Source organism: Lutra lutra, chromosome 2 (assembly GCF_902655055.1).
Source record: "Lutra lutra chromosome 2, mLutLut1.2, whole genome shotgun sequence".
Classification (NCBI taxonomy): domain Eukaryota; kingdom Metazoa; phylum Chordata; class Mammalia; order Carnivora; family Mustelidae; genus Lutra; species Lutra lutra.
The window spans coordinates 36,254,250-36,269,937 of record NC_062279.1 but is presented as its reverse complement, the minus strand read 5'-3'; the positions used below and the strand labels follow the sequence as shown (position 1 = coordinate 36,269,937).

General features: G+C 47.0%; 1 protein-coding gene across 3 annotated transcripts in view; it reads right to left on the bottom strand.

The window, feature by feature from the left end:
- PLEKHA2 (pleckstrin homology domain containing A2) overlaps positions 1 to 15,688 on the bottom strand; it is a 57,871-nt gene that overhangs the window by 14,110 nt on the left and 28,073 nt on the right. For all 3 annotated transcript variants that reach the window (XM_047717143.1, XM_047717142.1, XM_047717144.1), the window contains 6 exons: positions 12,706 to 12,754; positions 11,182 to 11,279; positions 4,163 to 4,303; positions 3,473 to 3,619; positions 3,066 to 3,134; positions 2,589 to 2,659 (listed from right to left, as the gene is read on the bottom strand). In XM_047717143.1, the coding sequence (XP_047573099.1) occupies positions 2,589 to 2,659; positions 3,066 to 3,134; positions 3,473 to 3,619; positions 4,163 to 4,303; positions 11,182 to 11,279; positions 12,706 to 12,754 (575 nt within the window). The remainder of the gene's footprint in view (positions 1 to 2,588; positions 2,660 to 3,065; positions 3,135 to 3,472; positions 3,620 to 4,162; positions 4,304 to 11,181; positions 11,280 to 12,705; positions 12,755 to 15,688) is intronic.

The following is a 15,688-nucleotide window of genomic DNA, read 5'->3' as shown; positions in this document are numbered from 1 at the left end:
GTCATGATCCTGGGATCCTGGGATTGAGCCCCATGTCAGGGTCCCCACTCACTAGGGAGTCTGCTTGTCTCTCTCCCTCTGCCCCTCCCCCTACTCATGCGCACGTGCAAGCACGTGCTCTCTCCCTCAACTAAATAAAATCTTAAAAAAAAAAAGGAAGAAATTCCCCCTCTGTGCCACCCTGTACTGGGCTGAGACAGGGAGCTAATGAGAAATGGAAGGAGAGATTAGACTACTGTAAGATGCTTCAAATTGGGTATGAATTTGGGGAGAAGAATCAATCCTGACTTCTGCAAGGAAGAAGGTGAGAAGTAGCTGGTGCTCAGTGACAAACCTGAAATCAGCCAAAATTATTTGCAGCGTTAAGTGTCTGCTGTGTGTATCCTGGTGCTGTGGGCAATACATAAGGAGCGAAAGGTCTAATTCCTTCCCAATAAAAGAACCAAAAAAAGCAAAACTATACAATTAGATGTTGGACTGTGTGTTGGACGCCAAGAAAGGACTGGTCACAGGCAGAGTTGGCTTCGGAAATGAAGACTTGGAAGGCCGTGGCAGGCACTGGGCCCATGACATGGGCACCGGCAGAGGGGGAGCCTGAGACGAAAGACCCATGTGGGAAGGAACAGCAAGACGGGGGTCAAGAGGACGTGGGGCCAAATCTCACCTCCTCATAGAGAAGGGTATTTTAGGAATATTTTAAAATCGTTGTGAGCCTCCGTACCCCAACTGTAAAATGTAGAGGAGACCTCCCTCATCAGGCTGGTCACCCCAGAGATCAATGTATAAAGTGTATCAGGCATCTGCTACCAATTACAGCATATGGTTGCCTCTTGAGGCACATTTCACTGGCCGTCATTACTTTCTGAGCAGAGATGGCTCTTCTTCTGGCTAAAATGTGTTAGCTTTTTAAATTATTCACATGCATACAGCACACTCATGTCATCGACTACTGAGGAGGTGAAAGCAAGGCAGGGAGGAAATCCCTGCCCTTGTCACATCTACTTCCAAGGCCCCGTGTTGCCTTCTAATTCAGTTCCGTTCAGTTCGGTTTAACTCAATTTAACAAACGTTGGTTGACTACACAGATGCCCTAAAGCTTCCTGACTGGGTCTGAAGAGGCCGCATAGTCTCAGAGGCCTGGAACCTGCACAGCCTTGCAGACTTCCTTCTCGGCTCCCTTAATTTCTTCACTAAGAACTTGGTCTGACTCCGGCAGCAAAGGACTCCGGCAGGTGCAAAGCGTGCTTGGGACTGAACATGTTCTGGGCTCGCTAAGCTGCCCACCATACCCAGGCAGTCATACAGCTACCTGTCCACACGGGCCCTCTGGAGTCAGGGGAGGCAGGAACGATCTCTGGGGATGAGTCATGGCCAATCTCCCCTCCGCCCCCCAGCAAGCTCTGGAACCACACCTCTGAACTTCCACCTATGGCCAATGGCACAGATGACAACTTGCCACTGGGAACTTTCCTAATCTCTACTCTCCAACTGTCATCTGCAAGAGTCAGTACAGTCCCAATTCAGTCTCTGCTTCCTTGGGTCGTGTGGCATTTGTCAGCATGCAAGACCGTCCCGAGCATCCCCATGAGAACAGTGTGTCTGCTGCCAGTCGCCTCCCTGATGATGCTGGCTTTGCATACACCATCCGCGGGATGGAAAGACACAAACTGTCTCTGAGGACTGCAGACTGGGATGCCTGGGGGGCTCAGTCACTTAAGCATCTGCCTTCGGCTCAGTTCATGATCCCAGGGTCCCAGGATCAAATCCCGCATCAGGATCCTTGCTCAGCGGGGAGCCTGCTTCTCCCTCTGCCTGCTGCTCCCCCTGCTTGTGCGATCTCTCTCTCTCTCTCTGACAAATAAATAAATAAAATCTTTAAAAAAAGGCTGCAGATTAAGGGACCAAAGGAGGATTTCTAGATGTCCAGATATCCTTGGGTTTCTAAAGTTTAGTCCTAAGGGCATCTGTATCTGTACTGCTTATGGGAAGGCCCTTGAGTCAGAGCCCCAGATCCCAAACTCATCCCATGCATTATGGTACGTGGACGGTAAATCATTTCCTACTGGAAGCGCAAATGTCCAAAGGGAGTCACACAGAGTTGTTGTGAATTACCCCTGTGTTAAAGGGACATGAGAGACTTTGTCCACAGGAGGAGAAGGCATAAGAAGGTCAGGGAAGAGGCACAGGCAAAGCAGGTTCTGACCAGAAGTGCTGGTACGTGAGAAACCTGAGGGCACAGTCCCCACTTGGAGCCCTTGGCCTCCTAGGCGATGAGAATCTAATTCTAACACTCGAGAAGCATCCCAACACCACTCTCTTCTTTGTTCCTATAGTCTTTCTTTTTCTCCACCAGCGAATTATTATATAGGCTCTGCCCCTCTCCTCAGGGGCCAGAGTAAGGTAGTGGGAAAAGATGAGCTGGCCCGGTGTGCTCTCTTAGCTGCATCGGTTTGGATGCAGTGAGATGTCAGCCCCCGTCGTGTGCAAGGAAGAAGGTTCTTGAATAGAGCCTCAGAAAGGTAGTAAATGGAGATTTAAGTAGGCAAATGGGGGATTTTGATCAGAAGAGAATCAGCACAGATGATTACCCAGATTTGACCAGACACTCATGGGTCTTGAGAACGTCCTTGAGAAATATAGTGCGCAGTGGTTCTCGGTCCTGGTAGGAAAAACAGGTAAAGAAAGATAAATGAGGCTACCCACGTAATGCCACAACCCAGACCAGCTGACCAACGTACCTCTCTGGTCAGAGATGGTTGGCTAATACCAGGCTGCGAACAAGGCATGGTCTAAAAATAACTGTCAAGTGAGGAAAAATTCTAAGAAGATGCTATGTGGCTCTGACCACAGAGGAGCTTGCTGCAGAGCAGGAGGGAAGAAGTTGGGCCATGTTGCTGTATCGATGTAAAGAGGTGCACACAGGGTAGATGGAGGGGACGCGGAGGTACCTCTTAAGCCTGTGTGTGTGTGTGTCCACATCTCTACTCACGCACACACACCTGGGTGTTATTCACAAGCCTCTTGCTTCCATGACCTGTCAGAAGGGCCCCAGAGCGATTACAAACCTGCTCACACTTGAAGTAGGAGATAGTAAAGTCATCGAGTACAAAGAAGCGACGTTTCCAGCTCTTCCGCTGAAATAAAAAAAGCAGGACATTAAGAAGAGGCCCCAGCATTCTGGAGAATGTTCTAGTTCTATATTTCAGGGTACCCAGCCAGAAGGAAGCTGGGCGCCCACATTCAGACTGCAGGGTGGGGGGCCACAAAGACTTCTTCCTATCAGGGGCGATGCCTCCAACTTGCAGGGTGAATGTTTAGTCCCACACCTCTCACCAGTTTGGGAGGTCGTTGAGGGGTAGCTAGAGCCAAGGAAGGCGGTTCCTCCTGCCAGCCAGCTCTCCCCGGGCTACACCCACAGCCACTGCCCCGAGGAGCCACCAGGACCCACTAGAGCCCCCGTGCCAACACTCACCACATTCCCTTGCTTCACACAGTAGCCACTCTTAATGAGGGGGGGGCCAGAGGGAACACGGCTGCCTGTCGTGGGGATGTAACTCTGAGACCTCCGAAGGATGGCGTGGGACCCGGGCTCGCTCCCCTCCTGCCCATCCCCACCGTTCTACAAGGAAACAGCAGCAGGATTAGCTCGTGCCTCAGCCAGCCCTCTCTGGCGAATCCTCTCCTGCCTCTTTCTTTACCCACAATGGCAATTAAAAAAGAAATAAACAAGAAAGTAAACATTCACGGGCTCCTGTTAGACACTGTACTGGGAAATGTCACAGGACAAGGCTCGGGGAAGCTGGGCAGAACCAGGAGAAACATAAGGACAGAGAATACAAGCCAGAAGAGGGAAGAAATCCCCTAATGGGAAGAGGGACAGTGGGCTTGTTTCCAGGCTCACCTGTCTTCTCCAGCTCCATTTCCCATGTGATTTACAAGTGCCAGTCAAAGGACCACACAGCCTCAAGATACGGTGGCCCTGATTTCTGCACTGCTATTCTTCATACTCACCCCTGTCCTGGATTTTCCTGACTACCCCAATGGCACTGGCTCCCCACCCCCAACTACCTATCCTCTGTGCTGGCCTCCTCTATGCACGTCACTGGTCCACTGTGGTCGTTCCCATACCCCCACCGGCGCCGGCAGCCCCAGGCCCCAGCACCTGGTTGATGGGCGTGTGTACCACCACCCCTCCGATGATCTCTGTCTTGTAGGCCACCTGCGGCTTCTTCTCTAGGGCTGGAGGAGCTGGTAGGCTTTTTATAACTTCCGTAGTCAGGGGCAGGCTCCCAACTTTGGGTACCTGAAAAGAAAGAAAGCTTAGGGAAAATGGGGTCGGGGGGGAGACATGGGGAAAGGGACAAATTCTAGTAAGACCTCCTCTCTTCCCCAGCCCTTCCATTGACCCATACCTGAATATGAGGAACTCTGCCAAGCAGACGCCTCGATACACACATACACACACACATCGGGCCTGAACATCCACTATGAGCCAGCCCTTCCCTGACTGCAGACCAAAGACAGAACAGCAAACAGACACGTCCTGCCCTCATGGCATGGACATTCTAATAGCAGAGACTGACAAAAAAGGGAGAGCCAAACAAAGAAAATAATAACAAACTGCAAGCAGTGCCATAAAGAAAAGAAACAGGAGCTGAGACAGACAGAGGGGAACTACTTGAAATGGAGTGGTTAGCGGCGGTCTCCAGGGGAGAAGGTGCTGGAACAGTAACCTGCAGAGGAACAGGAACCAGGGACGTAAGGAGGAGAGCACATAGTAGGCCGGGAACAGGTGATACATGTGGGCTCTGGTACAGAATTCAGGGAGCATGAACTTCAGAGCCCAAGGTACTGACTCCTCACCTGTCACTAACTCACTCAGTGACCTTCAGCAAATCACTGAACCTCTCTCTAGGCCAAAATTGTCCCGTGTAGAAAATGAAAAGGGTAATAATATGTATGTCATAGAGTCACCGTGCTTACCAAATGACAAAGTACATATACTTAAAAACTTCAGAAATACAAAAATATAAAAGTACAGTTGACTCTTGAACAATGTAGGGGGTAAAGGTACTGACCCCTGCACAGCCAGAACTCCGTGTATAACTTTCAACTCCCCCCGAATTTAACTACTAATAGTCTACTATTGACCAGAAGCCTTACCGATAACATACATCGTAAATTAACACATATTTTGTATGTTCTATGTATCATGTGCTGTATTCTTATGATAAAGTAAGCTAGAGAAAAGAAAATGTTATTAAGAAAATCATAAGGAAGAGAAATACACTTCCAGTCATGTAAAAAATCTTCATGTAAGTAAATCCATGCCGCTCACACCCATGTGGTTCAACGGTGGAAAGTACTACAAAACATTTTAATTAACATTTCACAAATGGTATTAACATTTACAAACACAGCCCTTTGTGAAGAGTTATCTTTGTTCTTCTCCTTGGCAAAATTAGGGCACCACGGATAGTCACAGAATCACAGAATTTTTAATGGCTTCTTTGACGCCACAGGCCACAGACTGCAAATGGTGGCATGAAGAAAGATTCTGGCCAAACTGTGTTTTGTTTTGCTTGTTATTTAATTTTTTTTTTCAGTGTTCCAAGATTCATTGTTTATGCACCACACCCCACACTGTGTTTTGTTGGTCTGATGCAGTGTGTTTCTCAATCTACATTTAAAGCTTGGGGTAGCTCACCTAAAAATCCAGACTTCTAGCCAAGCAGCATTTCTGTCTTTAGAGGGAGAACATTCTCCAGTTTGCCCCTGTCCCTACCCTGCTCCCCACCACTGAGGCCGTGAGTCAGGTGCTCTTTATCCCCATTTCTGTTGCTCTCCTTCCTCCTTGCTCACCTCTCTTCTTTACACTGGCAATTCCGATGAAATCTTTCCATTTTGTCAAGAAAACAGGAGAGGCCCAGGCCATTCAAGTCAATGGCCCAAAGCCATGGTTAATAACTGCACAGAGCCCAGACCCTTCACACCACACAGACTCAGCACCTGTGTGTGTCAGCATGCTCCCTGAGTAACACTCACATCTTCACTCCTTCTACAGCCTCGAGAATCAAAAGGAACTAAGAATCTAGACCTTTCAAGAGCTCATGGTTCTGGGCCCTTGGAGAATTCTGTCAAGGACGAGACCGAGGACCACTCCATTCCATGTCTGCTCAAAGGAGAAAGAGCTCCAGAAGGACACTGGAGCCCCAGAAAGAAGATGAGACCCTTCTTCCTGGCATGTGCATTCCATTTACATAGACAATGGTGACCTCGGCCCACCTGCTCTCCAGATGCAGCCAGAAATCCACCTTCTCTTTCCCTTCGGGCTGTCCACACAGCAGTTCCCACTTCTATGGGCCCCATTCAGCACCAGGCAAGGTGCCACACTCTGCAGCATGATCTCTATTTCAAGCAATCTTATGAAGGAGGCATTATCTCCTCCATTATATAGATGACATAAATGAAAGCTCATTAAAAAGAAGTAAGTTGCTGCTAGGATTGTCGGACTCTCCGTTGCTAAATGTCCCACTACCCACCTATGCTATCACCATTTCTTTCCCTGAGCTTCGCTATTGTGCGATGGGACCCCTTTGAGGATGTTGATAATTGCTGGGATGTTTAGTGATATCATCATCATGGAACAACAGAAACTCCCCCCAAAGGACCTAAATGAATTCCAGCAAAGAAGAAGGAGGGAAGTAGCCATTTAGAGGTCCCAGTGGTCAGAAAAGGAATCATGTTAGCTTAGCTGTTGTGTGGCCTCTCAGACTCTCTTCAGCCCCTGTATCATGGGCTGGTTCTGACTGCCCAGAGCCTTTCCAACATTTCTGGAGACTAGATCAGTCTGTGGAGGACAAACTCAACAATAACTATGCCCCAGAACCTGAAAACAAGGTCTTTCTTTTGGTTTGTCCATATTCCCAGAGGCCTAAATTCAAGGTATGCCCTCTTCCATCCACCTGTGGGGTATTCTCTGATGGGGGAGAGCCTTATGGATCTCATTTGCAATGTGAAATGACAATTACAGGGACATGGGGTGCCTGGCTGGTTCAGCTGGCTGAGCATGTGACTCTTGATAGTGGGGTTGTAAGTTCAAGCCCCATGTTGGGTGTAGAGATTACTTTTCAAAAAATCTTAAAAAAAGAAAGAAAGAAAATTAAATTACAGGGACTCATCTTACTTCCCTCCAGGAATGGCTAGACTGCGATGAGGAATAATCCAATGGGGGCAAGGGACTGTGGTTTACTTTTACTGCTTTTCATTTTCAAAACATTTCAACTGTTTAGGGAAATGTAGTTAGTGGAATGATGCCCCACTAAAACTCATACAGGAATACTAATACTCTGAGAGAATCCAATTCCTTAAATACCACATGTCAATCATTTCTTCAATGACAAGGACCCAGCAGCCTTAGCACAAAATGGACAGTGATCTGTAGGCAGAAAAACTGGATCCATCCTGGCTCCTTGACCTTGGACAAGTCACTTTAATCACTAGGCATTTCCACTACCCTGTTTATAAATGGGTATAATAACACTTGCCCTTCCTACCTAAGGATTTTATATGAAGCTACAATGAAGCCAAGCATGTAAAAGCGGTGTGTGATCCAACACACATTACAATGGCTGCTCTTTTCAAATATTTTCAAATATTTTTCAAATATTTTCATAAACTCTTCTAGGTCTTGAAAGTCATAGGGTCCGGGGTTTGAACGTCAGCTCTACCATTTATTCACCTCCAGACTTTGGGCAGCCCTGATTTCCATTATTCTCATCTAAAAAAAAAAAAAGGCAGTGAAACCACTTATCTCACAGGAGTGATGTCAGAGGGGTGAAAATTACAGCACATGTGAAAGCTTGGTTCAATACATTATCTGTTCTTTCTTTCATCTCTGTATCCCCCAAAGTGCCTGATATTTCACGTGTATATACGGTGCCTTAAAGTGAGTATGCATGCCATTGATGTGTCCAGCCCCACATCCTCCCTCTTTCTGGCCTCCCTGAGGAAGGACTCAAGATACAGGATGATATGGCAGTGGAGAAAGGAGTAAACCTTTCCAGGGCACAAACAGATGAGGAGAGAGAGTGCCCCTCCTCTGCCTTCTATCCCATGGGACCTCTGGCAGGAGTGAAGAGATGTATGAACCAAGCCAAGGAAAGGAAGGGGGATCGTGGAGACAATGGTGACCCTGCAGGAGGCTCTGACATTCCAGCAAGCCTCTGGATCCCCCAGCCTCTGGGCACCACCACATTCCTTCCCACTCCTGTGGCTTATAACTTCCATTCCACGGGGCCAGAAAAGAGGCAGGGGGAACTCGCTGCTTAGAGCAACCCTATAAGGGCTAAAAGGCCCCCACAACCTCACAGGCTGGGTAGCCCAGTGAACCAGACATGGACAGAAGAGGAAAGCTAAGAGGCAAGGCTGAAAGAGAATAAAGTATCAGACATTGAAAGAAACTCCAAAACTGTATTAGACACAGAAGGGTGAAGACCCCACCATGGAAGAAGAAATTCTGTACTAAGCTCAGCACTGCAGAGCCATGTGCACAAGCAAAGGCATGTGAGTTAGCTATAACACCCCACTCTCCCCTCAGTTCTCCCTCTTTTCCTGGGTTTCCCAAGGCTTGTCAAAATAACAAGACCACCTCAATAACTCAATTGTTCTCTGCTTGGGTCTGGCATCACAAGAGTTGGATCGGTGTACCAATTTCTTCTATTAATTTATTCACAGAAACCCTGAGGTATTTAGGGTTTTGTTTTTTTTTTAATATTTTATTTATTTATTTGACACAGAGAGAGAGAGATCACAAGTAGGCAGAGCAGCAGGCAGAGAGAGAGGGGGGAAGCAGGCTCCCTGCGGGGCAGAGAGCCCGATGCGGGGCTCGATCCCAGGACCCCGAGACCATGACCTGAGCTGAAGGCAGTCGCTTAATCCACTGAGCCACCCAGGCGCCCCACCCTGAGGTATTTAGGAGAACAATCTGCCCCAGTACATAATGGTTACTATCAGGAATGACTAGAACATAAGCATTTCTGACTGTATGATACAGAAAATCAATCTTGCAATTACAGAATGGGCAGAAGACACAAACAGACATTTCTCCAAAGATGGCCAAGAGACACAGGAAGGATGCTCATCACTGATCATCAGGGACATGCAGATCAAAACTACAATGGCTGTCGCCCCAAACCTGTCAGAATGGCTAAAATCCATGACACAAGAAGCAGCAAGTGTTGGCGAGGATACGGAAAAAGGGGAACCCTCTTGCACTGTTAGTGGGAATGCAAAGGGTGCAGCCACTCTGGAAAACAAGTTCCTCAAAAAGTTAAAAATACAGTTACCCGACAATCCAGCAATCGAACCACTGAGTATCTACCCAAAGAAACAAGAACACTAATTCAAAGGGATACATACACCGCTATGTTTATAGCTGCATTATTTATAATAGCCAAGGTACGGAAATAGTCCAAGTGTCTCTTGACTGATGAATGGATAAAGAAGTGATATAGATACAGATATATAATATATATATATGTATATATGTAAATATGTATGAATATGTACATATATGTATATGTGTATAACACACACATAATGTAATATTATTCAGCCATAGAAAAGAATAAAATCTTGGGGTACCTGGGTGCTCGGTTGGTTAGGCATCTGTCTTCGGCTCAGGTCATGATCTCCAGGTCCTAGGATCAAGCCCCATGTTGGGCTCCCTGCTCACCAGGGCATCTGCTTCTCCCTCTCCCTCTGTCTCTCCCCCCGCCCCCTACTTTTGTTCTCGCTCTCTCAAATAAATAAAAATCTTTAAAAAATAAAAATAATGGGGCGCCTGGGTGGCTCAGTGGGTTAGGTCGCTGCCTTCGGCTCGGGTCATGATCTCAGGGTCCTGGGATCGAGTCCCGCATCGGGCTCTCTGCTCGGCAGGGAGCCTGCTTCCCTCTCTCTCTCTCTGCCTGCCTCTCTGTCTACTTGTGATCTCTCTCTGTCAAATCAATAAATAAAAAAATCTTTAAAAAAATAAAAATAAAAAAAATAAAATAAATAAAATAAAAAATAAAAATAATAGAATTTTTTAAAAAGAATGAAATCTTGCCATTTGGGATGACATGGATGGAGCTACAGAGTATTATGCTAAGGGAAAAAAGCCAAAGAAAGACAAATACCATATGATTTCACTCATATGTGGCATTTAAGAAACAAAACAAAGAAGGAAAGTGGGGGAAATGAGAGAGACAAATCAAGAAACAGACTCTTAACTATAACGAACAAACTGATGGCTACCAGAGGGGAGGCAGGTGGGGGCTGCGGAAACGGGATGAAGAGGAAGCAGTGCACTAGTCAGCATGAGCAGAGGGTGACATATGGCAGTGCTGAATCACTGTATTGTACACCTGAAACTAATCTAGCACTGTATACTAACTGGAATTAAAATAAAAACTTAGAATAAATAAATAAAAATAAATTTAAAAAGAGTATCAATCTTCTCAGCATACAAACCATGGCTTGTATGCCACAAGTCTGCCTACTGTCAATGGAAGGTCTAGTTTTTTTCCAAACATAAAGTCTTCCCTCTTCTCTTTCTTACCCTTTCCCTTTTCTGTATTTCTAAGGAAAAAGAAAGGAGTTCACCAGCCAAGTCAAAGAAGATGAGAATATTCACAGAACAGTCAGTGAACCAGCTCAGTGATACTCTCAAATGGAAGGCTTTTCCAGGATGGGTTGGTGGATGGACTGGACTGACCCCCAGGCAACCTCTTAAAGGAAGAAGAGGACCCCCCACCCCACTCCCAACCTAGTAAAAAGTTCTGACTTCCCTCTTTATATGCTTTTCCCTTTCCTCTGCTTCTCGTAGTCAGCAATCCATTTTCCAATCCCACCACGTTCTGAATCAGCATACCAGAATGACCTAAAACACAACTCACCAGGAGCCCTCCCAGGAAGCACAACGGGGACGCTCCATACACTTCCCCTTGAACTTGATTCAAACTCAAACTCTCAGTTCAACTTGTGGTTAGTCAGCCAAGGTGGAAGAAGAGGTAGGGGGAACCGGGTCTCAACAGGCTCCTGGGAAAGCCCCTGCTGTCGGCTGAGCGTCTCCCCACCCCAAAGAGGCCACATGCTGAAAAGAGGCACTGAGTCCCTCCAGAAAGAAGGACTCATACATACGGTGATCTTGCTGGCTTGGTTCAGGGCTTCCACCCAGTCCTTCAGATCCTTCTGGTCATTAGCTTGAAGGAAATACCTCTGAGAGAGGGCATTGATGACTGCAATAGTCAGAGGGAAGAAGAGAGAAAAACCCAGGTCAGAACACATGCAGGACAAAAAGACGCCATCAAAACTCAGGTGCCAGAAGTAGCAAGGTGGAGGTCTGCACAGAGCGAAGGCATCCGCCGCGGTGCAAAGTCAGCAGCGTGCGCATCTGGGAAGCAGCGGGCTGCAGCCGCTCTCTCTCCAGAAGTGTGAATTGTTCCATTAGCCATGAGAACAACACCTGCTGTTCATGTTTTAACCACCCCCTTCATGTGCTGTTGTACAGGGATGAGGCTTCTAATCTGCCCTCAACAAGACATGAGCTTGAACTGCTTTCTAGAGGCGCCAACGGGCCAGAGTCTCAGTGGTACATGTATCATTTTGGACCCAGTGCTCCTTGTTTCCACTGGCACAACTGGCCTGACTTAGGAGTCTTGCCTGTGGTCAGGAAAAGAACAAAGCTTGCCTGAGATCAATCTGTGACCCTGACCTCATTCTCAACCTGTTCTTTCCTCTGAACCCTCTATGAAGTCAATCATTTTACTTCTGCGTTCATTACTTATCTTGTTTAGATCTGCTGACCACAAAATCTGAGATAGTCATTTCTAAGCTTAGTGATGACACTTGAAAGAAATGGGACAACAAGAACACCAAAGAAGCCTGACCCAACCCGAAGTTGGGAGAGACGACAGCTCAGTGACCACCTTATTCTCCTAGCATAAATTAGTCAGAACTACAGGAGGCGAGCATCGCCGGGTAGACAGAGAATTCATTAGTTCATTCACTCATCCGACAAATATTACTGAGCATCCACTATGGGCCAGGAACCGCTGTATGTGCTGGGGATACAGCAGTGACAAAACAAAGGGACAGCCCGGCTTCATGGAGTTGACATGCAGAACCATGCATATGAACAAGAGAAACTACTTGTTAGCATCTGTTTGTGGCACTTAGTATATTACCGAGAACAGAGTAGGCGCCAAATAACGACTGATGATTTAATGAGTAGGGGCATCCACTGAGTGACTCTGCTTCCTGTGTCACTCCCAACTCTGGCACTCATGTGCCAGTGCCGAGACACTCAACAGGATACTCCTTTTCTATTGTTCCCCCAACTCCCCAACATCTCCACCTTTCCTGAGCGCACTGCTGCTGCATCTGAGAGAAGGCTTCCCAGAAACGACCAGTAGATACCTGGACCCTGCCCTGTAGGGTCAGGAAAACCGAACCGTCACTGGTTCCTGTACCTCCGCCTTCCGGTTCTATCTTCCCCGTGAGACCAAGGAAAGCGGTATTGCTGGAGAGGTAGGCACGTCGCCATGACTGAAGTCACTCACACACGCAGGGAGCAAGTCACATGTGATCACAGGACTGTCTCCACACGAAGAGGAAGTTGCCGCAGGACTGTTCAGAAAACCCAGCCCCCAGTTCAGTACTTACCAAAGCAAAATGGAGTTTTGGGTTTCTGCTTCGGTGTAGCTATGCTCACCTAAACCAAATAAAAAACAAAATAAGAATAGTTTTCTAGGGCGCCTGGGTGGCTCAGTGGGTTAAGCCGCTGCCTTTGGCTCAGGTCATGATCTCAGGGTCCTGGGATCGAGTCCCGCATCGGGCTCTCTGCTCAGCGGGGAGCCTGCTTCCCTCTCTCTCTCTCTCTCTCTGCCTGCCTCTCTGTCTACTTGTGATCTCTCTCTGTCAAATAAATAAATAAAATCTTTAAAAAAAAAAAAAAAGAATAGTTTTCTAAGATGGTTGTAAAGCATTTTTTTTCCAATTTTGGGGGGGGAGGGGCTGTAAAATTTTCCTCACAAAAAAGAAGAGTATTTAAAACATATATAAACATTCTAAACAATAGTAATGAAGTGGAAACGCTGTACTCACCCTCCAGATTAAGAAATAGGCCATTACCAGTCCTATTCCTTAGATGACCTTTGTGTGCCCCTCCCTGAAAGAACCCCATCCCCACCCCTCAAGGGATAACCACTACCTGGCTGTCTACCTTCATCCTCTTTGCAAAAACACTTTGGAAAGCCACCCACTCCAACAAAATTCTCTTTGGACCACACAACCCGAATGTGGCCTATTCACACTAGGAAGACCCCAGCCCTCTCTCTCAACCACTGACCCCTCCCTAAACCGTTCTCCAAATGAAAGGTGGGATGGCTACAAATACACAGATTCCAATTAGGGCTCACAGGAAGGTCGGGCAGCGTGCCAATGTCCTTTTCTATCTGCCCTGACTGTTTAATCCTGAAAACAGGAGGGTGCCCAAGGAATCAGAGCATACCTATGCATTTAAGGGAAGGGAAGAGAAGAAAGTAGAAATAGTTTTACAGGGGCGCCTGGGTGGCTCAGTGGGTTAAGCCGCTGCCTTCGGCTCAGGTCATGATCTCAGGGTCCTGGGATCGAGCCCCGCATCGGGCTCTCTGCTCAGCAGGGAGCCTGCTTCCTCCTCTCTCTCTGCCTGCCTCTCTGCCTGCTTGTGCTCTCTCTCTGTCAAATAAGTAAATAAAAAAATCTTTAAAAAAAAAAAAAAAAAAGAAATAGTTTTACAGCTCCTGTTGTGTTATCTCATCTTGTTTCTTCCATCCCACCCCTTGCATGTACACTCCTGATTATGTACACAGGTGAACCTGCCTCACTCTGGTTCAAACATGCGGAATGAATAAAGGAAAACAAATCATGTCCCCCATATGCCAAGACGGGACTGCCCTTGATGGAGTTCAGTTGAAGTCCCTGGAACAGGTCTCCACCACTATACCTGGGATTGCGAAGGAGGCACCTTCCCCCAAGACCCTAGGTTAGGAACTAGTCCCACATTCTCCTAATCCTCCTGTGGACAGCATTCTCTCAGTCCCCTTTCCAAGCAAGGGCCTTCTCCTACATGTATGAGAAAGGCCTGCCCTCCAACATACAAAATGAACATAGCGTACTCAACATCAATAAATAAATCACTAATGTCTACATAACATTCTACCAACCTCTTCGACAAGGATTTTAAGTGCAACAAGATGTCACATTAAGACGACTTCATTAATGTTTCGTTAAACGGTCACAAAAATTTCATCACATTTGAAAATAATTAGTAGCTTTGATATTCTTAGTTCAAAAGAATCTTTGGATATGTGAGGTGACTGCTGAGAAATATAGCCAATCATGAATTAAATGAGTTACTCAGCCAAATCATTCCAGAAATAAGATGACTGAAATCTTTTCGAATATTTTATAGCCAATTCTATTTAATGAGGGATATGGTTATATTCTAATCTGTTCACCAGGATGTGATGTGGAGTTCTTCTGGCCTAAAGAAAGCCTTTCAACAGTCCTAAAAAACATAAAAATTCAGGCAAAGGTGAGCCCACCTCACAGACTACCCAAATTCAGGCATGTCTTCACCACCCCCAGAAACCACTCCCCAGAGCTCCATGACATCATAAGTTCTGGTCCCTGTGCCACCTTGTTTTTGGGGTTTTGGATCCTAGGATTCCATCTGAACCACAGCATACACCGTTATCCTGCTTCTGTCTGACGTCCTGATCTGTCAGTGACTCAATTTCTGGCTCTTTCCCTCAGCACCCTTGTTCCTCCTGCAGGTCCCTTGTGCCCAGAACACCTGCATGGCCTGCCCTCAGTTCCCATGTAGCTCTGACCAGCAGAGAGCAGGCTGACCCTCAGAACCCACCTATCTCACGGCTTCCTTCCAACTGTAAGCTTTAGAATGGCTGTGAAAAGCTGGGCACTCAGACCCTCACTGGCTTATGAGAAGGCTCACCCCTTTCTCCCAGAAACTGACATTTATCACTGACCAGAGAAAGCATGACGGGCAGAGACTTTTCACCAGGTTGGATGACAAATGGTCCACAGTGACCACAACTTTTTAGCAGCCTACACTGAGGGAATGCTACCGGCATGCTTATTACAATAACCTAAGCGATCACCTGGCTTTTCATTTGTTTTTATAGGTTTATCCAGTTTTCAGTCAGGGGACATCAGAGATTACATACACGCACACCTATAATTTGCCTCGGGCCCAACCACAGAAGCATTACTTGGCAAAGCAGCTAGCTCCTTGCTGAATCAACCGGACATCAGTCCTAGTTCTGCCCTGTGGGCCATTTAGCAAGGGTAAGACCCTCAGTGTCTCTGATCAGCTTCCCAATTAGCAGGACCAGAGTGCAATTACTAGTTTCCTTCTTATCATCACAGAATGGCAAAAGAGGAAAATGAAATTCCATCTAACTGGGCTGTGTTCCTTGGGGAGAAGGGATGAAGTACGGGCCTCATTTACTATGGAAAGGTAGCTCTGGCCTCCTCCTGATATCCTGGGGACCGTGACAGCAGAATCCCTCTTCCCCTGGGAGGTATAAGCCCTCTGGCCTCCACCCCACCTCACGCTGGTGATCAGACCAGACTGTGCAGCCTC